This window comes from Peromyscus californicus, unplaced genomic scaffold (genome assembly GCF_007827085.1).
Source record: "Peromyscus californicus insignis strain IS unplaced genomic scaffold, ASM782708v3 Scaffold_10__1_contigs__length_136768540, whole genome shotgun sequence".
Taxonomy (NCBI): Eukaryota; Metazoa; Chordata; class Mammalia; order Rodentia; family Cricetidae; genus Peromyscus; species Peromyscus californicus.
This window is the reverse complement of record NW_026294391.1, coordinates 105,002,727-105,025,061: the sequence shown is the minus strand read 5'-3', so window position 1 is coordinate 105,025,061 and position 22,335 is coordinate 105,002,727. Positions and strand designations below refer to the sequence as shown.

The following is a 22,335-nucleotide window of genomic DNA, read 5'->3' as shown; positions in this document are numbered from 1 at the left end:
ATATAGAGAATTAATTTTTTGACACAGGGTCTCACCATGTAGCCCTGGCCATCTTGGAACTCACTGTGAAGTGTAGGCTGGTCTTGAACTCAGAGGACTGCCTCTGCTTCCTGAGTGCTTGGATTAAAAAGTCATATGCCACTATGCCCGCTGTATATCGAATCTTGAAGATAAATTTGAAGTTAATACAGAGAGAGAGTTTCTTTAGTATTATAGTATTTGGCTACATACAGGACTCATTAAAAGGATAGTTAACTTATTATTATTAAGCTTTTGAGTACACGGTTAATAGGGAATGTTGAATATCCTTTTATGACAAAACATAATGCACTGTTGATTACTACATTGCACTTTTAATAAAATGTTTCTTTAAGGGAGTCTATAGTAAAAAAAAACAATCACTTTTGGAATGTGATTTTAACTGTTTCCTTTTTTGTAAATACTGTGGGGCCAGTGGCAGTGCTTAGGCTTTGAATAGATAGCACCACTAGATTGATTATAATCGGATAAATCTATATTGTTTATAGGCTCTTTCTGATATAAAGCCAACAAAAAGGTAAAAGCTCTTTGGTGTTTCAAACAGGTGCTATTTTGGCTTTGGGAAAAAAATAAAAATACATAAACTCTGTGTTTTGTTGGGACACCCTTTCTAGCCTTGTCATTTCTGTCGCTCCTGTGTGCTACTTGTTCCTTTCTACAAGCCATGAGAACATTAGTTTGAATCGCCAATTTAATTTGCTTTATTGTCAATACATATTTGTGACCATTTAGCTAAAACAGTGTTCAAACTTCTGAATGCCTCATGCGTAGATGTGTATTAGTTCGCATGAAACGGTCTGGTTTGAGAAAGCATGGCAAATTGAAAAGAAGCCCCTGATAAGAATATTAGAAAAGTATACCTTTGACCAGTAACTTGTGTATTGATTGGTGTACTTTTACCTTTGGGAAAATTATGTAATTAAAGAAAGTTATAGAAGTCACAAAGTGTTATTCCCAGTGACAGTTCTAAATGTTGCAAATAAAAGCACATACCTAGCTAGGAGTTGTGGCAGATGCTTATAATTCCAGAACATTTAGGGGGAAAAGCGTGAGTTTGAGGCTAGTATGGGCTATATAGTGAGACTATGTCTCAAAAAAAATGTACCTGTTAACACATAACTAGAACATGCTTAGTGTTTTTGCAACAACTTTTACTTTAGGGTCAGATACCACAACTTGGGCACTTCTCCCTTTGTTTGTCCTTCCCCCCTCTTTTTTTCTAACTATGTGTGAGTATTGCAGGGCTTTATTCATTTTATTGTTTGGAGTTTTAGGCAGATGGCTTTCTACTGGTAAACTTACTGAGCATCCTGAATTGGAGGAGAAAGAAAATATTATTGGAGCAGTTGATGAAAATGAAATATGAATAGTAGATTAAATATTAGAGTTACTGAAGTTGGTAACGGCTGTGGTTGTGTGAACATGTGGCTCTGTTCTAATGCACATTCTTAGACATTTGAGGGAGTAAGCGGCTGTGGTTTAAACAATTTACTCTTCCTGTTCATTCTGTAAAGGATTTTGTGCCAAATCCCTGAAAGAAGCAACATGAAAGCGATGATTGTTTTGTCCTCCGTTTCAGAGGGTTCAGTCTGGAGGTAGCAACTATGCTGATTTTGGTATGGTGTGAGGCGAAATATCACTGCCTAAGGGGGTGTGCTCAGACAGAGCTAGCACCTCATAGAACTGAGAGCATGAAACAAAGAGACTCTGGCGGGGGGCGAGGGAGGAGGAAAAGAAAAGAGGGAGAGAAAGAGACACAGAGGCAGACAGACAAAAAGTGTGAGAGGGCAAAGGGGCACCTAATAGGATATTCCCAGTGACCTGCTTTCTCCAGCTAGGCCTCACCTAAAGTTTCAAGAACCTTCCAAAATAGTGCCACCAAATTGGGATCAAATCCTTAACACATGAACCCTTGGGGAACATTTCATATTTATTAACAATCAAAACAGAATGAGAGAGGTTGAGGAGGAGGGGGGGAAGGGAAGGGAGGATGCAAATGAAAACTGTGAGTAAAAATATGAAGTTTGGGTAAGAAGTGTATGAGTATGTTTCTTATTTAATTTTTGTATCCTATCCACAAAGTTCAAATTAATCCAGGTAAAAAAAATCAAAGATAAACATGAAATATTTTCATTGTAGTACTAGAAGTGATACAACTATTTTATTTATGTCTAAAGATTCTCAGGATATTAATTATTATGTATTTTTCATATTTGAAGTTTTAACTATGGTCTCTTAATTTTTTGTACTAGCTTTGATCTATTAATATTGAAAGAAGTGGTACAAAAAATGGCAGGAATCGAAATTACAGAGGAAATGACAACAGAGCAATTAGAGGCCATGACTGGTGGGGAGCAGCTAAAGGCTGAGGTAGGAACTGCTGTTCCTGTTTATTCAGTTTTTAAAATCAAATGTGCTATGGTCCCACTATATCTATGGTTTTGATTTTCAAGGTTTCATTTACCCATGGTTAACCACAATTCAAAATTAAAGAGAAAAAAAATCCAGAAATAAATTAATTAAATATTTTTAGTTTGAGGTCCATTCTGTGTAGAATAATGAAAATCTTTAGCCTTTCTTTTTGTTCACTTTTGGCACATAAACTATCCCTTTGTGGCCAGCATATCCATACTGTACAAGGTACTCAGTAGTGACATAACATCCATCCTGCTTTATCATATTGGTTATGTCAGTAGTAGTCTTAGTTGTCCATTGGCTGTATTGTAATATGCTTGTATTCAGGTAACCTTTGCTTAAGTTTTTCAATTCTTCATCACTATACGTAAGTGTTGTTTCGTCTCATGTCATCATAAGAATGATGAATGCAGTACAATAACATATTGGAGAGTGACCATATTCATGTAACTTTTATTGTATCATTCTGATTGTTTTATTAATTGTTGTTGCTAATTTTTTTCTGTGCCTAATTAAGCTTTGTCATAGGTATATATGCATAGGAAATCATAATTTGTGTAGAATTTGTTACCATCTGCAGTTTTCATTTATCCACTGTGGGTTCTGGAACATAATTGCTACACACAGGTAAATAGAAAATACTGTATGTGTGGTTATAGTATAGAATCCACACAGTATATAAGTACCTAAAGCCTAATGTCAAAGCAATACGTGTTCTCTCAAAACCACTGCTACATTTCTTTTAAAGAGCTGTGATATACTAGTAATTGGATCAAGAGAAAAACCAACAAAAAACTGAAAGTATAAAAGACAATAACTTATATCTGTACTGAAGAGAAATACTAGATCTTCCATTTTCCTTGGTATTTTCACTGGAATAAATCTTTATCACAGTCTATTAAATCTCTTCACCGAATGAAAAATAATCCTTTATGAGAGACTACAGAGTAGAGAATGGAAACAGAATAAGTTTAAACACAGTGGACTTACCATTAGCTAGATTATAATCAATAATAGTATCATTAAAGCAAATTTGTTAAGGAGAATGAATATAGGATACAGAAATGCTTTATTTTATTCTGGTGTTGTTTTATGTTAAGCCAGACGTTTCTTTTTATTATTCTAGTTTTTTGAGACAGGTTCCCTTATAGCCCAAGCTGGCCTTGAACTTGTGTAGTTAAGGAATTCTTAATCCCTCTTGATCCCTCTTGCTCTGCATTCCTGGTGCTTGGATTGTAACTCCTAGCTCAGAAATGTTTTAAAACATGATTGTGTCTCAGCTTTCTTCTGTCTCTCTTTCCAGTGAGACAGCATGGAGTACATTACATAGAACATTAACTTTGTGTCTTCTGTTTATGCAGGGTGGTTATTTTGGCCAGATCAGAAACACTAAAAAATCTTCTCAGAGATTAAAGGATGCACTACTCGATCATGATCTTGCTCTTCCTCTCTGTTTACTTATGGCTCAGCAGAGGAATGGGGTAATTTTTCAAGAGGGTGGAGAGAAACACTTGAAACTTGTGGGAAAGCTCTATGACCAGGTGAGTGAATGAATCTTTGGGGTGTGTGTGGGATTTTCTTTAATCCTGATAAAATAGAGATTGTGATGTCATTTGAAACATCATTTGTACATAGCCCTAAATAGGGCCTCTATTTCTGTACAAATTATGGTAGTTAAGAGATGGGTGTAGGAGATGCTATGTGTAAGGCTTTCAGTTAATTAGACATTCCATCTTATGAAAGGCCATTATCAAATTGCTTGCCTTCCTTTCTGATCTCTGGAAATCTGTAATTTCAGTTGCAGCATGGTACATATTATCTCTTATTTCTTAATAGTAAGATTACTAATACTTAAACACATTTTGTTGACTGATAAAATATTTTTGTGTGTAATATAATTCTATAAACAATGACAAAGGAATTGACTTCTCATTGCTTATGTATATTGTTTTGCTGTGGGATGTTCTGTATGGCAAATGAGTTGCTCTGATTGGTTAGTAAATAAAACACTGGCCAGTAGTCAGGCAGGAGGAAGTATAGGCGGGACAAGGAGGAGAATAAAGCTGGGAAGTGGAAGGCTGAGTCAGAGACACTGCCAGCTGCCACGATGAGAAACAGCATGTGAAGATGCCGGTAAGCCACGAGCCACGTGGCAAGGTATAGATTTATAGAAATGGATTAATTTAAGCTATAAGAACAGTTAGCAAGAAGCCTGCCACGGCCATACAGTTTGTAACCAATGAAGTCTCTGTGTTTACTTGGTTGGGTCTGAGCGGCTGTGGGACTGGCAGGTGAGAGAGATTTGTCCTGACTGTGGGCCAGGCAGGAAAACTCTAGCTACATTGTTTCATAGGATTTTAGACAAATGTTTTGAGAGTCCTTTGGACAATCCTTGGTTAGCAACTCAAAAGGGGGCTTCTCATACCTATTGTTGGAGTTTTTGTTAGATCGTCTATAGCTCTCAAGGGGAGTATTGTCAGCTCAGATGGGAAATTTTCATTAAAACTATATATTTAAACATTGATTTACATGTATTATAGGTATCTTGATGTAGATAATTAATAGTTATGATTTCTTATGACTTTTGAAGACATCCTTACTTTTATTTGGCCCTCATCCTCCCTTTTTCTGTGTTTACTTTCCTCCCTTTCCTGAGTTAAGATCCCTTGTTCTCTCCATTTCCCCCTTCAAGTCACTTGAATCTTGTTCCTCCTCTCTCTATTGTTCCCCCCACCATAGTGGTCCCTTTTGACTTTCCAGGTTTCTGCTGTTACTCTAGGTTTTATATCCATATTTGAAGATGTAGCTCAGGCTAGCCTTGAGCTTATGATGGCCTTCTGCTTCCTGAGTACTGGGTTATAGATATGTGTCACTGTGCCTAGAGACTGCATGCTCTTTCACCTTTTTTAGAGCCACATAGAAAATCTATTTGACTGAGTATGTGAATATATAAGCCTTGTTTTAATTTAAATATTTTATTTGACATCTAGTGATTGTACATGTTAATAGGGTACATTGTCATAATTCAGTACATGTACATAATGTGTAAGTGATAAAATTGGTAATTTGTATTTTCATCTTTTTAAACATTATTTGTGTTGAGAAATATTGAACTCTTTTCTTCTAGATCTTTATAAGATATGTCACAAATTGCAATAAGCTATAGCCAGTCTGTGCTGGCTGTAGATCACTAGAACTTACTTCTCCTATGTAAATAAATGTGTTTTAGTATTAAAAATCCCACACCTAGCCGGGCGGTGGTGGCGCACGCCTTTAATCCCAGCACTCGGGAGGCAGAGGCGGGCGGATCTCTGTGAGTTCAAGGCCAGCCTGGTCTACAAAGCGAGTTCCAGGAAAGGCGCAAAGCTACACAGAGAAACCCTGTCTCAAAAAAACCAAAAAATAAATAAATAAAAATAAAAAAAAATCCCATACCTTTTCCAGTGACACTCTTAGCTTCTAGTATCTACTCTTCTTCTCATTACTTTTGTAAGAGTCAACATTAATGTAGGCTTTATGTATAAGTGGGAATAGGTGAAAATTGCCTTTCTGTCGTTCATTTATTTCACCGAACACCGTGCCCTCCATTTCTGTCTCTGCCTGTACTGTTAAAATCGGAATTCTTAATTTTCAATCAAAATTCTGTTAAAGTAACATATTTTAATCATTTGTAAAAGGTTTATATTGGTTTTATAAAATGTTAACATCTGTTTTTTTTTTGTCTTATTTTTAATTTAGTGTCATGATACCCTAGTACAGTTTGGTGGGTTTTTAGCATCCAATCTAAGTACAGAAGATTATATAAAGCGAGTGCCTTCAATTGACGTGCTCTGTAATGAATTTCATACACCTCACGATGCAGCATTTTTTCTGTCTAGGCCAATGTATGCACACCATATTTCGGTAAGTACAAACATCTTCATTGGCTTTCAAGAGTAATTCTAAATTGTCACAGAAATATTTGATTTTTGAATACACTTCAGTTTGAGAAATACAGATTGTCTCTCCTGGAGAATTACTCTGATGTTCTGTTACTATTCTTGTCTCAACCGTGAGCAATGAGATGCTGCTTTATAAAACAGGTCTTCTTGATTTCCTTTCCTCACAGGGCCACAGTCAATTCATGGAGACCCAACATATTCTCCATATTCTGTTTACTTGGATTCTGGCCTTTCTGCTCTTTGTCTTTAGTTTTACACTGTTTGTGATTTTCACTCCAATTTATGGGGTGAAATGGTTTAATTCTATACTGTAGGTGGTATTGGTCCCCTTCTCTTCAACTAAGATTCCCTCTTTATTCCCTGTAGGGGCACTGATGTGTAACAGAGGTATATTAAAAGACACTAGGGGGAAATGATGAGTTCATCTGATCGTGTCATTGAGCCTACTGTGTTAGTGTTTACTTAGGAACTGCTACAGTCTGTCTTGACTTAATGACCACTTCAACGGCACAGTGCAGCAATTCCTGTCCTGTATGTTCTAGAGGGATAATGGGAACAAGGGAGGCTTTTGTTCTTCTTTAGAATCTATCATTCCAGAGAACTCCATGCTATTTATGTATAGTTAATGTCTTGTACTCTTACCCTGACTGCATCAGAGAAGTCTCACCCATAAAAACATAGGATCTGATTTCTTGAAGAACTTAGGTGGAAGAATTGCTTCATCTCAGGAGTTTCATATTGCATTTTACTATTCTGAGAACACCTAATCAGTGGTAATGAATCCTAGCAAACAGGAATACCTGGTTGGCTGAGGTTGGCTGAGGTTGGCTGAGCTATTCCTGGTCAAAAATGGAGCAGGTCATTCATACCTATGACTTACCTTTTTTTTGCCATGAAAAATGTTATTTGTCTTTTAAGAGTTGAAAATCTAATAAAAGACATGTCATTTCCTTCTCAGGGTTTAGGGAGAAATAAATACACGGTGGCATTTATTTATTCCGGGCACTAATAAGTGTCCCCCAACTCACCCATGTAGGCAACATGCCTCTTTGGAAAGAGAGTGCCTCAGCAGCCTAAGGTGCAATTGGGTGGGCATCCACACTCCCTTAACTTGGCTTCTTAGGTGAAACCCTGTCAGTGAGCTTTTGATGAATGAGGGGAAATGTATATGAAATTGATGAGAGGGCTGGAGATATGGCATACAGAGTACCCAAACTTGGTTCCTAGCACCTATGTTGGGAGAGTCTCAACTGCTCATAATTCCAGTTCCAGGGGATCCAATATCCTCTGGCCTCCACAGGTACCCATATACATGCAACACATACACACATATTCTGTCTCTATTTGCCTCTGTGTGTGTGTGCGTGTCTATCCGTCTCTCTCTCTCTCTCTGTCTCTCTCTCTGTCTCTCTCTCTCTGTCTCTCTGTCTCTGTCTCTGTCTCTCTCTCTCTCTCTCATACACACACACACAGGTACAGAAAGAGAAGACACACAATTAAAAATAAAACCCTTCTTTTAAAATGCTGAGAGAGGAAAAGTGGGTAACTGCAGGTTCCCCTCAGTAAATTGGCTACCACAGGCTCTCTTTTGGGAGTTATTCAACCAATAATGATTAGATTCTTGGCCTGACAAAAAGCTTTTTGGACATAAATGAGAAATATAGTGGTACCCTTTAATTCTCTGTTTGAGTGAAGATGTGAACCTAAGTGTTAGTTTAATTTAGATAAGGGAACTTGGCATTGTAGATGAAGTATAACTATCTTTTTGATCAGGCCTATTTTTTTTCTGACCAAATTCTAGTGGAATGCCTACCAATAGAAGTCACAGATTCAGGAACACAGAAATAGGAAGATTGGTGCTAATTCAGTCTTCTCATACCTGTAACTTCAGTTTTACTTTTAATCATTGAGCCTCACCTTGAAACAGATTGGAAATGGAGGTTTTCCTTGCTCCCGTTGGTCTAGAGATTTCCCACTTAGGTAGTAAGATTGTCATATGCAAGTAGTTTCAGCACTGTTTGATCTCATGACTTGTTAGAACCTCAGCAGATGTCATTCTGTTCATCTAAATTCATATTAGTTACCTTCAGCAAAATCTATTTTCTAAATTGAACATCCCTTTTACCCTAGTTATTGTTCTTCTTGGTCTCTGATATAATTGGTATACTTTCCTATAGCTAATGTTTTTTGTAGCTTAATCAGTTCTGTAGTTTCAGTAGTTCATAGCATGCTCTCTAGCATGGGAATAAAAAGAAATAAATAATCCTACTTCTAGAACAATTAGAGGATTCTTGGATTGTGCTTGACATGCCATTGAATGCAGTGGACTTCTGTAGATGTAAGCAGCTGTCTTATTAAATAAGAAACACAGAACCAGTGCAAAGAAGAAAGTCAAGAGATCAGAGCTAAGAGCCTTACCCGCCTGCTGCAGCTAGCCTCTTCAGCCAAGAGACCTCTCCGAAAGAGACCCACTTCCTGTCTGTTTGTCTTTATATAGACTTTCTGTTCTGCCTTCTCATTAGTTGTAAAACCAACCACATGACTGCCTCGTCACTGTCTGTTGGCTGTATCCTTGAACACACAGAGATCTACCTAACTCTGCCTACCAAGTGCTGGGATTAAAGGCGTGCACCACCACCGCCCAGCTTTTGCTATGGCTCTAATAGCTCTGACCCCCGGGCAACTTTATTTATTAACATACAATTAAAAATCACATTTCAGTACAAATAAAATACCACCATAGACTTCATATGCTTTTAGTCCAGCTGAGACTATTACCTGTCAGTGCAGAACTGAAGTAGGACCTTTGGCTGACAATCATCTGGTTGGGGGTTACATATTTAGCATGAACTGAATGATTTCAACGTTTTTCTAATGTAAAGAAGCAACTGGTTATAGGACTTTTAGATTCACCTTACGGGTGATGCCTAAACCAAGTAAAATTTTCTTGGCAAGAGGTCTTTCATTATAAAATGGCTGAAAGACATGAGACAGTGTATTAACTTTCTTTGTTGCATTTGACATATATTCTATGAACTAAAAATTATGTCACTATCACTGCACTAATAGATTCATTTTTGCCTCATATAATTAAAAGTATAGCCTTCCTCTGATTCCTTAATTAGGACACACCAGTCAGGACAAAAACAAAACAAAACAACAACAACAAAAAACTATAGCGTCAGTTCTCACACAATTTCAATTTAATTTACTGCAGGTACTTATGGAAAATTTTATTTGGCTTGGCAGTAGACTAAAGTAGCTGGTCGCTCTGTATGGAATGTTGTCAGTTTCAGCATTGAAGTCTTGCATTTTGGGAAACTCCTAAGTCTCTGGCAAAACTGGACATTTGGTCACTGAGGTAGTAGTCTCAGTAACTTTTTATAACCTTTCTTAGTGGCAGTCCAGCTTCTTGACATATGTCCTATTGGAATTAGTAGGTCAAATTTTATTGAAAAGAAACTTCTAGTTGAGAACATGAAACTAAGGATTGGAACAGATTTCAGAGATAATCTATCTCTGAATAGCTAGAATTGTCATTACAGTTTTGTATAAGTATATGTGATATGTTTTAACTTTTTATCTCCAGTCAAAATACGATGAACTTAAAAAATCAGAAAAGGGAAGTAAACAGCAACATAAAGTCCATAAATACATTACATCATGTGAGATGGTGATGGCTCCTGTCCATGAAGCAGTGGTCTCCTTACACGTTTCCAAAGTCTGGGATGATATCAGCCCTCAGTTCTACGCTACATTTTGGTCATTGACAATGTATGACCTTGCAGTTCCACATACCAGCTATGAAAGAGAAGTCAATAAACTTAAAGTCCAGATGAAAGCTATTGATGACAATCAGGAAATGGTAGGTTTTATTGTAGCAACACAAGTGCAATAATTGTGATATTTATGCAGTATTGTCCCTGCAAGTTCAAGATTCTTGATTCTGCAATCTTATTGCTCTATAGTATTTTAAGTAGATTTAATGGTAACCTCTCAATGGGTTGGGCAAGATTTTAGCAAATGGATGGAAATTATGATAAGGGAATACAAAACATTCATGTCTTTTCTGCTGAACACTATCATAGCAACCTAAGGTGATTTGTTTGTTTCCTATTTCAAGAGCAGTAGAAGTTCCCAAAGGATTATTATTATACATTATTGTGTGTGTATATGTATATAATCTAGCAAATACAGGGAGTAGTATGGGCTTTAAGGAGACCTCTTTTACTCTACTGAATGGGCTTGATGATGTATTTGAAAAACGAGGTTGGTAACAAATTGGGCATATAGTGAAAATCAGGCAGAATTGTAAATATGATACAATTCGGAGCTTGTTTAGATACTTCAGCTGGGAAGTAAGAGATGTAAAAATGGTACCTTAGAAAGATTATGAGAGTAATATTAAGAGTGCTTTTGATAAGGGGAGGATCTAATCTAAGGCTAGATACTGACTGCATGTCTTTCTGGGTACTTGGCTATATGGTACTGAGAATATAGGCTATGCTAGAGACAGTGGCAATACATATGACTTGTAAACAAGTGGGATATTTGAATGAAAGAAGGTCAAAGATGACTTCATTTTTGCCTCAGAACGATACCACCACTGTTAGGAATGTGATATGTTCAGAAGATGTCTGAAGACTCTGTGATACTGATTTGGATGTGTTGAATGGAAGGAAAATTATTCAGTAATACCTACTGTACAATCATGCTAAAATAATTATGAAGTATAATCATTTTTCTCTTTAAAGACTTAATACATGAAGGGAGGCAATGTAGATACAGTTAGAAAAATATGTGACTTTACTTTGTAGCCTCCAAATAAAAAGAAAAAAGAGAAGGAACGCTGCACAGCCCTTCAGGACAAGCTTCTTGAAGAAGAAAAGAAGCAGATGGAACATGTTCAGAGAGTTCTTCAGAGACTAAAATTGGAAAAAGACAACTGGCTTTTAGCAAGTAAGTTGTTGGGATTGTACATTCCTGCTGCTATTAAATTGCAAAAGCAAACATTTCTAACTTTGGAGGTGTTCAAGTGATTATGTTCATATTCAGCTCTGTTCACTCTTCCCTTCATTAGTTATTTATTACAGCACAATCAACTTCATATGTTCACCAAAGTGACTGATGATTCAGTTGGCAATTGAAATAAAATTAGCTTATAATGATAATATTGGCAGCTTAGTACTCAGATTTTCTCTATAGAGTCGTATTTCTTAGAAATTGTAGATAGAAAAGTGTCCATAGAGTTGAGTGATTATGAAGCTTTATCCCATAGTTTGTGGTTTTATAGCATTCTGTACACTGCAGTTAAGATATTGTGATGTTTGGTAGCCTTGAGGCACTTGAGGAGAAGATTACTGCTTAATACATTCTTCTTTTATTTTTAGAGTCAACCAAAAATGAGACCATCACGAAATTTCTACAGCTGTGTATATTTCCTCGCTGCATTTTCTCAGCAATAGATGCTGTGTACTGTGCTCGTTTTGTTGAATTGGTACATCAACAGAAAACTCCAAATTTTTCCACACTTCTTTGCTACGACCGAGTAAGTTCTTATTACAACCTTAAAAAAAAAGAAAATCTCACACAAAGACAGCTAAGTATTTATTATAAACTCTAGAGGTATTGTATATATATTGAATACCATGATATTTCTTTTTCTTTCTTGTTTTGTTTTTCGAGACAGGGTTTATCTGTATAACAGTCCTGGCTGTCCTGGAACTCACTCTGTAGACCAGGCTGGACTAGAAGTCATAGAGATCCGCCTGTCTCTGCCTCCCCCTCCAAGGCATGCACCACCACACCCAGCTGAATAGTGTGATCTTTTTTTATTATTATTTAAGAAATTTATAAATTCATTTTACATACCAACCACAGATCTCCCTCTCATCCCTCCTCCTGCTTCCCTGCAGCCTCCCCCATCCCACACCCTTTCCTCCAAAAGGGTAAGTCCTCCCATGGGGAGTCAGCAAAGCCTGGTACATTCAGTTGAGGCAGGACCAAACCCCTCCCCCTGCATCAAGGCTGAGCAAGGCGTCCCACAATAGGTAATGGGCTCCAGAAAGCCAGCTCATGTACCAGGGATAGATCCTGATCCCACTTCCAGGGGCCTCTCAAACAGACCCAGCCACACAACTGTCTCCCATATGCAGAAAGCCTAGTCCAGTCCCATACACGCTCCACAGCTGTTGGTCTAAAGTTCATGTGTTTCCACGAGCTTGGTTCACTTGTCTCTGTAGACTTCCCATCATGATCTTGACTCCCCACCTCCTTTACTCATATAATCCTCCTCCCCTCTCTTCGACTGGATTTCCAGAGGAGCTCCGGCTGGTGCTTGGCTGTGGATCTTTGCATCTGCTTCTATCAGTTGCTGGATGGAGGCTATATGATGACAGTTAGGGTATTCACCAATCTGATTACTGGGTAAGCCAGTTCTGGCACCCTCTCCACTATTGCTAGGAGTCTAATCTGGACTCGTCTTTGTGGATATCTGGGAACTTCCCTAGCACCAGGTTTCTCCCTTACCCCATAATGTTTCCCTCTATCAAGATATCTTTCATTGCTCTTCCACTCTGTCTCTTCCCCAGATCGACCATTCCATTCCCTCATGTTCTCATCCCCCATCCCCTACCCTCTATTGTCCCTCATCCCCAATTTACTCATGGAGATCTCATCTATTTCTCCTTCCCAAGGCAATCCATGCATCCTTCTTAGGGTCTTCCTTGTTTCCTAGCTTCTTTGGAGCTGTGTGTGGGTTGTAGTCTGGTTATTCTTTGCTTTACATCTAGTATCCACTTACGAGTGAGTACATACTGTGTTTGTCCTTCTGAGTCTGGGTTACCTCATTCAGGATGGTATTTCTAGTTCCATTCATTTGCCTGCAAATTTTATGATGTCATTGTTTTTTTTTTTTTTTTTTTTTTTTACAACTGAGCATTACTCCATTGTGTATACTACCACATTTTCTTAATCCATTCTTCAGTTGAGGGCCATTTAGGTTGTTTCCAGGTCCTGGTTATTACGAATAATGCTGCTAATATAGTTGAGTAAGTGTCCTTGTGGTATGATTGAGCATTTCTTAGGTATATGCCCAAGAGTGGTATCATTGTGTCTTGAGGTAGATTGATTCCCAATTTTCTGAGAAACCGCCATACTGATTTCCAAAGTGGCTGTACAAGTTTGCACTCCCACCAACAGTGGAGTGTTCCCCCTTGCTCCACATCCTCTGTAACATAAGCTGTTTATGATCTTAGCCATTCTGACAGGTGTAAGATGGTATCTCAGAGTTGTTTTGATTTACATTTCCCTGATGACTAAGGATGTTGAGCAATTCCTTAAATGTCTTTCGGCCATTTGAGATTCTTCTGTTGAGAATTCTCTGTTTGGATATGTAGCCCATTTATAAATTGAATTGTTCGGTATTTTGATGTCTGGTTTCTTGAATGCTTTATATATTTTGGAGATCAGCCCTTTGTGAGATGTGGGGTTGCTGAAGATCTTTTCCCATTCTGTAGGCTGTCCTTTTGTCTTACTGACTGTGTCCTTTGCCTTACAGAAGCTTTTCAGTTTCAGGAGGTCCCATTTATTAATTGTTGCTCTCAGTGTCTGGGCTACTGGTGTTATATTTAGGAAGTGGTCTCCTGTGCCAGTGCATTGAAGGCTACTTCCTACTTTCTCTTCTATCAAGTTCAGTGTAGCTGGATTTATGTTGAGATCTTTGATCGTTTGAACTTGAGTTTTGTGCATGGTGATAGATATGGATCTGTTTGCAGTCTTCTGCATGTTGTCATCCAGTTATGCCAGCACCAATTGTTGAAGATGCTTTCTTTTTTTTCTATTGTACAGTTTTTGGCTTCTTTCTCAAAAAATCAGGTGTTTGTAGGTGTGTGGATTAATGTCAAGGTCTTCAATTCAATTCTATTGGTCCACATGTCGGTTTTTATGTCAAAACCAAGCTGTTTTTATTACTATAGCTCTAAAGTAGAGCTTGAAGTCAGGGATGGTGATGCCTAAAGAAGTTGCTTTATTGTAAAAGATTCTTTTAGCTATCCTGGGTTTTTTGTTTTTTTCCTATGAAGTTGAGTATTGTTCTTTCGAGATCTGTGAAGAATTGTGTTCAGATTTTGATGAAGATTGCGTTGAATCTGTAGATTGCTTTTGGTAAGATTGGCTTTTTTTTCTGTTGGTTCTACCTATCTATGAGCATGGGAGATCTTTCTATTTTCTAATATCTTCTTCAGTTTCTGTCTTCAAGGACTTAAAGTGCTTGTCATACAGGTCTTTCACTTGTTTGGTTAGAGTTACCCCAAGATATTTTATATTATTTGTGGCTATTGTAAATGGTGATGTTTCTCTGATTTCTTTTGATTTTGTTTTGTTTTTTGTTTTTGGGGGGTTTTCTTGTTTTTTGTTTTTTTTTTTTTTTCAAGACAGGGTTTTTCTGTGTAGTTTTGGTGCCTGTCCTGGATCTCGCTCTGTAGACCAGACTGGCCTCAAACTCACAGAGATCTGACTGGCTCTGCCTCCCAAGTGCTGGGATTAAAGGTGTATACCACCACCACCTAGCCTCTGATTTCTTTTTTAGCCCATTTATCATTTGTTTATAGGAGGGCTACTGATTTTTTTGAGTTAATATTGTATCCTGCAACATTACTGATGGAGTTTATCAGTTTTAGGTGTTCCCTGGTAGAATTTTTGGTGTCACTTATGTATACTATCATATCATCTACAAATAGTGAAAGTTTGACTTCTTCCTTTCCAATTTGTATCTCCTCGATCTTCTTTTGTTGTCTTATTCCTCTAGCTAGGACTTGGAGTACTGTATTGAATAGATATGAGGAGAATGGACAGCCTTGTCTTGTTCCTAATTTTAGTGGAATTGCTTTGAGTTTCACTCCATTTAATTTGACGTTGGCTGTCGGCTTTGTGTAAATTATCTTTATTATGTTTAGGTATGTTCCTTGTATCCTGATCTCTCCAAGATCTTTATCATAAAGGGGTTTTGGATTTTGTCAAAGGCTTTTTCAGCATCTAGTGGGATGATCATGTGGTTTTTTTTCTTTTAATTTGTTTATATGATGGATTACATTGACAGATTTTCTTATGTTGAACAATCCCTGCATCTCTGGGATGAAGCCTACTTGATCATGGTAGATGATATTTTTGATGTGTTTTTGGATTCAGTTTGCCAGTATTTTATTGAGTATTTTTACATCAATGTTTATGAGGGAGGTTGGTCTGTAATTCTTTCTTTGTTGAATCTTTGTGTTGTTTGGTTATCAGGCTAACTGTAGCCTCATAAAAAGAGTTTGACAGTGTTCCTTCTGTTTCTCTTGTGTGGAACAATTTGAGGAGTATTGGTTGAATAGCTTGATTTTAAGAGCCAAGTCCTTGACCTTAAACACTAGTTCTACTTATTTCTAACTAGATATTTAACCTCTCTGTGCGTTAGTCGTCTTGTCTATAAAAAGGGACCTGCTGTGTAAGATTTAGCTGAGAGTTAAATGTATCACTGCATATAAAACCCCTAGGAAATTATGTTTATTGCACTCAAGGTTAACCTACTCACTCAGGATTTGATTTGAGTAATCTTGAATCTTTAGAAGTAAGTTTCTCTACTCTTAACTTTCACTTCTCAACACAAAACTAAAGAAAACAACCTTCAGCCCAAATAAAAGACTTTATATATCCACACCACATAAAAACAGGGAAGCATTTTAATTTTGTTGTATTCATAGATTTTTCATATGGCCTTTTTTGGTAAGAAATGTTTTATTCATTTTACATGCCAACCAAAGGTCCCTCTCTCTTCCCTGCTCCTACTCTCTCCCACCCCGGCCTTTCCCTCAACTCTCCGAAATGGTTAGGCCTCCCATGGGGAATCAGCAAAACCTGGTACATTCAGTTGAGGCAGATTGACCTTTTTCTTATATTAGTGCATTTGTGAGGTAGAAATATATGTGTTATAGCATGTCTGCTGCATATTTCTAAATTTTGTCACCTTTGCTTTTGCCTACTGTCTATTCAATCTCAGTCCTGAATGGCTAAGTCTTCAAGAAGCTATTATGTAATAATAATAATAATAATAATAATAATAATAATAATAATAATAATAGTAATAGCCTTTTCCTTTATCATCAACCAGAATTCTTCATAAAACTTTACTTGAATGCTTTATGATTGCTATTTTCCCACAGAATATAGTCATCAAAAATCTCTGCATTTGTGAATATAAAAGGAGAAAGTACATTTTCTACTAAATTTCTCTGTTTATTTTGATTTCCTAAAATAATAGTCTTTTAATATTTTCAGTTAGTTTGACTTTCTTTTTCAAACATTCTTGCTCTAGGTTTTTTCTGACATAATTTACACAGTTGCAAGCTGTACTGAAAATGAAGCTAGTCGGTATGGGAGATTTCTCTGCTGCATGTTAGAGACGGTGACCAGGTGGCATAGTGATAGAGCCACATATGAAAAGGTATATGATTAATAAATATGTTGATGTTTTACCTGCATGTAGAATGATTGCTTCAGACAATTTAAGGTTCAGGTATAAAATGATACTTAAAACCACAATTAGTATAATACTAAAAATAGAATTGTTTTTCATTCTATTTCAACTTGATATTTCAAGTTATTATCATTGGCTAATCTGAACCTTTCTTTCACATCTGGTCACTTATCTGATCTCATTCTCCTATTTTGTGGGATAAATTTTACCTCTAAAAATGAGAAACTTATTTTTCCTTAGGAATGTGGAAACTATCCAGGATTCCTTACCATATTACGGGCAACTGGATTTGATGGTGGAAATAAAGCTGATCAATTAGATTATGAAAATTTTCGACATGTTGTACATAAATGGCATTACAAACTTACCAAGGTAAAAAAAAGTGGATATTTTTGAAAGGTAATTTTTTTCCTCTTCATACCTGTATTTTATGATAATAGATCTTTAAATGTCTGTTATAGGCATCGGTACATTGCCTTGAGACAGGCGAATATACTCACATCAGGAATATATTGATTGTGCTAACAAAAATACTTCCTTGGTACCCAAAAGTTTTGAATCTGGGTCAGGCCTTGGAAAGAAGAGTGAATAAAATATGCCAAGAAGAAAAAGAAAAGAGGCCAGATCTATATGCATTGGCTATGGGGTAACACAATTATCCTTTAATGTGATTTATGAGACTAGATTATAGAAGGATTCTGAAGATTTGAAAATGTTTTACAATGTTGAAGTCTTATCTTCTGCTTTACTTCAGGAGATTATGGGAGATTATGCGATCATGTTCCCACAGGCTGGTGAGAGTTGTCACTTCTGATTATCAACTTCCGGTCTATACTGGATGATAGTTTTAAAAGCCACATATAATATTTCTTGAAATGGGGGAAATGCTATTTTGTCATAGTTACCATATCTTGAGGAGCAAAAAGAAAAAAGCTCTCTAGTTAAAGAATTAGTTTAATTTGAAAGAATGACTTTAAGTTTTAGAACACTCTAAAGACATTGAGGAATATACTGAAAAGTAGTACTTTATTTTATAGAACCAAGTAGCAGAGTGAATAATTTGCTAATTTTATTCTACTAAATCCTATATTTGTGTTTTTTAATTTGTGTATGTGTATTTAAACACTTTGTGCGACTTTCAGCTACTGGGGGCAGTTGAAATGTAGAAAGTCACACATGATACCTGAAAATGAATTTCATCACAAAGACCCTCCTCCAAGGAATGCTGTTGCCAGTGTACAAAATGGGCCTGGTGGTGGGACTTCTTCATCATCCCTAGGAAGTGCATCTAAATCGGATGAAAGTGGTACTGAGGAGACTGGTATGCTTATTTATAGACACTTATAAATAATATATTAAAATATTTTATCACATGATAATTACAATGCAAGCCTCATATTGCTTTTTATTTCCCTGCTTATGAGTATGTAACTATTAAGAAATAATCAGCCTCTTGAATCTTCTAATTATCCACTAATCATTTTGCTGTGAAGTCATAGTTTATGTTTACAGTTTGCTAACAAAAACCTTGTTTTTATTTCAGATAAACCAAGGGAGAGATCTCAGTGTGGTACAAAAGCTGTTAATAAGGCTTCTAGTACCACACCAAAAGGGAATTCAAGCAATGGGAATAGTGGCTCTAACAGGTAAGAATACTAAGCCATATGTCACAATTCTAAATCCTCCTAAATCCTCTCTCTCTCTCTCTCTCTCTCTCTCTCTCTCTCTCTCTCTCTCTCTCTCTCGTGTGTATGTATGTGATGGGTGTGTATGTCACAATGTGTGTGGAGGTCTAACCTCAGATGTTACACCACACCTTCTACCTTGTTTGAAATGGATTCACTTTGCTACCTCTACCAGGCCAGCTGGCCTGTGAGCTTTCGAAGATTCTCTTTTCTCTGCCTCCCATTTTACCATAGGAACCAGTGGGATTACGGATGAGTGATTTTGTGCTGGTCTTTATGTGGGTTCTGGACAGTTGAGCATGGCAAGTGCTGTACAAACACAAGCCATCTCCCTAACTCCAAAATTCTCTCATTAAAAAAAAAATTACCTTTTAAGTAAGCATACAGACGAAAGGGTTCTATTATGGCATTTCCATATGTATGTCTCATACTTTATTCTAATTTGCCCTCCAGTGTCCTCCCTTCCTCTCACTGTCTCCTACTAGTCACCTTATTTCCAAATAATTTCCCTTCTGTTCTTATGTCACATGTATTCTATTATCTTCCTTTATGCCTCGTGTCTCTCTCTTAAGATGTGTTTTTCTAAGGACTAATGGTTTTCTTTTTTTTTTTTAATCCTTGTTCTGTATTCCCTGGAGGTTAAAACTTTGGGAAATCTTTCTGTAAACTCCTCCTCATCCAATGCGTCCATTCCCACCAAAAGAAATGCCTACTAAATGCAATGTCATGTTATTTAACTTAAAATACACTCTTTTCTATAAATCTTTTTTTTTTTTTTTTGGTTTTTCGAGACAAGGTTTCTCTGTGTAGCTTTGCGCCTTTCCTGGAACTCACTTGGTAGCCCAGGCTGGCCTCAAACTCACAGAGATCCGCCTGGCTCTGCCTCCTGAGTGCTGGGATTAAAGATGTGTGCCACCACCGCCCGGCTTTTTCTATAAATCTTAAAAAACAAACAAACAAACAAACAAAAAAATGATGTGTTTTTCTTTCTTGGTCCCTTTTCTAGTTTCATGATGTATATGATATATACATACTTTAGGTTCCACGTATAAAACAAAACATGTTATTTGCTCTTTCAGCCTGGCTAATTTCAATTAATGTAAATATTTCTGGTTGAATCCATTTTCTAGCAAATGCCATCTTTTCAGTTTTCATTTTGGCTGAATTAAATTTCATTTTGTATGTATACTACATTTTCTTTATCTATGAATCTGTTAATAGACACATAGGCTGGCTCCATTTATTGTGACTAGTGCAGCAATAAACAAAAATGTGCAAGTATCTCCATGTTATGTTGACTTGTAGAGTCCTTTGGGTATATACTCAGGAGTGGAATAGCTGAGGTAGTTTTATTCTTAAACCTGTACACTGACTTCTATAGCAGCTACACTAGTTAAGAGTCCCACCAGCAATTTATAAGTGTAACTTTTTATCCACATTCTCACCAACTGTTGTTCCTGTTAATTTTCTTGATGAGAGCCATTCTGACTGGTTCAAAGCAGTTTTAATTTTCATTTCTCTGATGGCTAAAATGTTGAACACCTTTTCATATTCCTTTTATGAGCAGTTTATCAGCCCATTTATTTATCAACCTGTTTATTTATTAGATAAATTTTGGAGAGTTATTTGCAATTCTTTATTTTCAATATCAATCTCCTGTCTGATACATACTTGACAATGCTTTCCCCCTCATTTTGTATGCTATCTGTTCACTGTGATGATCGTTTGTCAGTTCTTGGTTACCATTCTAGTTCTTGGAAATGTTTTTCCTATAGTTTCCTTTAGCAGTTTAAAAGTTTCAATTCTTATATTAAGGTATTTCATCATTTTGAATTATTTTTGAGAGGAATGAGTTATAGAGGTCCAGTTTCATTCTTTTACATATGACTGTCAAGTTTTCCCAGTACTATGTGTTGCAGCTACTATCTTTTTATTTCCTTAGGGTTATTCCTAAGTATTTTTTTTCAAGTTATTGTATATGATTTCTTCCTCAGCAATTTCATCCTTATTAAATAGAATTTTTGAATTTTTATTTTACTTTGTATCTTGTTAATTTGCTGAATGTGTTTACTAGGTATAAGAATTTTCTGGTGTAGCCTTATGGGTCTTTTAAGAATAGGATCATGTCACATTTGCAAATAGAGGTGATTTGAATTTTTTCTTTCCTGTTATTTCCTTCATTTCATTTTCTTGCGTCAATGCTCTAGCTAAGATTTTAAACACTGTATTGAATGAATGGAGATGGTGTACTCTGTCTTCTTTCTTTCTTTTTTTTTGAGACAGGGTTTCTCTGTGTAGCTTTGGAGCCTGTTCTGCAACTCGCTCTGTGGACCATACTGTCCTCAAACTCACAGAGATCTGCCTGGCTCTGTCTTCTGAGTGCTGACATTAAAGGTGTGCGCCACCACTGCTCAGCCTTCTGTCTTATTTCTGATTGTGCTTTAAGTGCCTTTGAAGGTTTGTTATATGTTCCCTGTATTCCTAGTTTCCTTAGAGGTTTTGAAAGTGTTTTGGTCAAAGTCTTTCTCTACAGCTATTGACATAATCTTTTGATTTCTAACCCCGAGTCTGTCCATCTTCTGTATTACATTTCTTGAGTCATTCTTGCATCCCTGGAATGAAACCAGTTTGGCCATAGTGCATGATTTTAATGTGTTTTTTTTTATTCCATTTGCAAGAATTTAAGAATTCTGCATCTTGGGCTAGAGAGGTGGCTCAGTCAGGTCAGGAATACTAGCTGCTCTTCCCGGTTTAATTCTCAGAACCTACAGGGCAGCTTACAACCATTTGTAAGTCTATTTCCAGGGGGATCTGCTGCCTTCTTCTGGCCCCTGTGAGCACCAGGTATTCATGTCATACACAGACATACATGACACAGACATACATGCAAGGAAAACACTCATACACATAAAATAAATAAAAATAAAAAAAAACCTTTACATTTCACTTATCAGGGAATTGGCCTATAATTTTGTTCTCTGGTTGTGTTTTTATTCAGTTTGGGTATAAAGGTAATATTGGCTTCATAGAATGAGATTGGTAATGTTTCTTTACTTTCTGTTTATGGAACAGTTTAAGGATCTTTGGTATTGGCACTTCAGTAAAGATTGGGTAGAATTTATTAGTCAATCTGAATAGTTCTGGGCTTTTCTTTGTTGGAAAACTTAATAACAGCTGTCTCATTGCTTGTTATGGGTCTATTTAAATTGCTTGTATTCCCTTGATTTAGTTTTGATAAGTCATATGTATCTAGGAATTTATCCTTTTTTTTCTAGATTTTCACGTTTTATTCCCTGATGATACTGGAATCAACAGTAAACTCACCCTTTTCATTTCTAATTTTTATTAACTTGAGTCTTCTCTTTTGAGTAGTTTGGGTAGACATTTGGCAGTTTTTTCAAAGAACAGACTCTGATTGATTCTCTATATTTTCCTTTTAGTCTCTATTTCATGAATTCTGCCCTGACCTCAATTATTTCTTTCTATTGACTGCTTTTTGGTTTACCTTGTTCTTGTTTTACTATGACATCATTGGACTATTTGAGGCCTCTCTTAACTCTGCAGTTTCTTTGTTGATTTTCAGTCTGAATGACCATCTAAAGTTGACAGTGGAATGTCAAAAGGATCCACTATTACTGTATCAGGACCAATGTGAATGTGTATGAACATTAATGTTTGTTTTATGAAATTCTCAGCTCTAACATATGGTTTATGATTGTTACATATTCTTGATTCATTCATA

At 36.6% G+C, this 22,335-nt stretch overlaps 1 protein-coding gene across 3 annotated transcripts in view; it reads left to right on the top strand.

The window, feature by feature from the left end:
* Positions 1-22,335, top strand: part of Thoc2 (THO complex subunit 2) — a 116,304-nt gene that overhangs the window by 73,777 nt on the left and 20,192 nt on the right. For all 3 annotated transcript variants that reach the window (XM_052738485.1, XM_052738475.1, XM_052738467.1), the window contains exons 20-30: positions 2,292-2,409; positions 3,816-3,995; positions 6,193-6,357; positions 9,985-10,260; positions 11,213-11,354; positions 11,786-11,943; positions 16,747-16,875; positions 17,149-17,280; positions 17,370-17,554; positions 18,051-18,229; positions 18,452-18,554. In XM_052738485.1, coding sequence (XP_052594445.1) covers positions 2,292-2,409; positions 3,816-3,995; positions 6,193-6,357; positions 9,985-10,260; positions 11,213-11,354; positions 11,786-11,943; positions 16,747-16,875; positions 17,149-17,280; positions 17,370-17,554; positions 18,051-18,229; positions 18,452-18,554 — 1,767 coding nt within the window. The remainder of the gene's footprint in view (positions 1-2,291; positions 2,410-3,815; positions 3,996-6,192; positions 6,358-9,984; positions 10,261-11,212; positions 11,355-11,785; positions 11,944-16,746; positions 16,876-17,148; positions 17,281-17,369; positions 17,555-18,050; positions 18,230-18,451; positions 18,555-22,335) is intronic.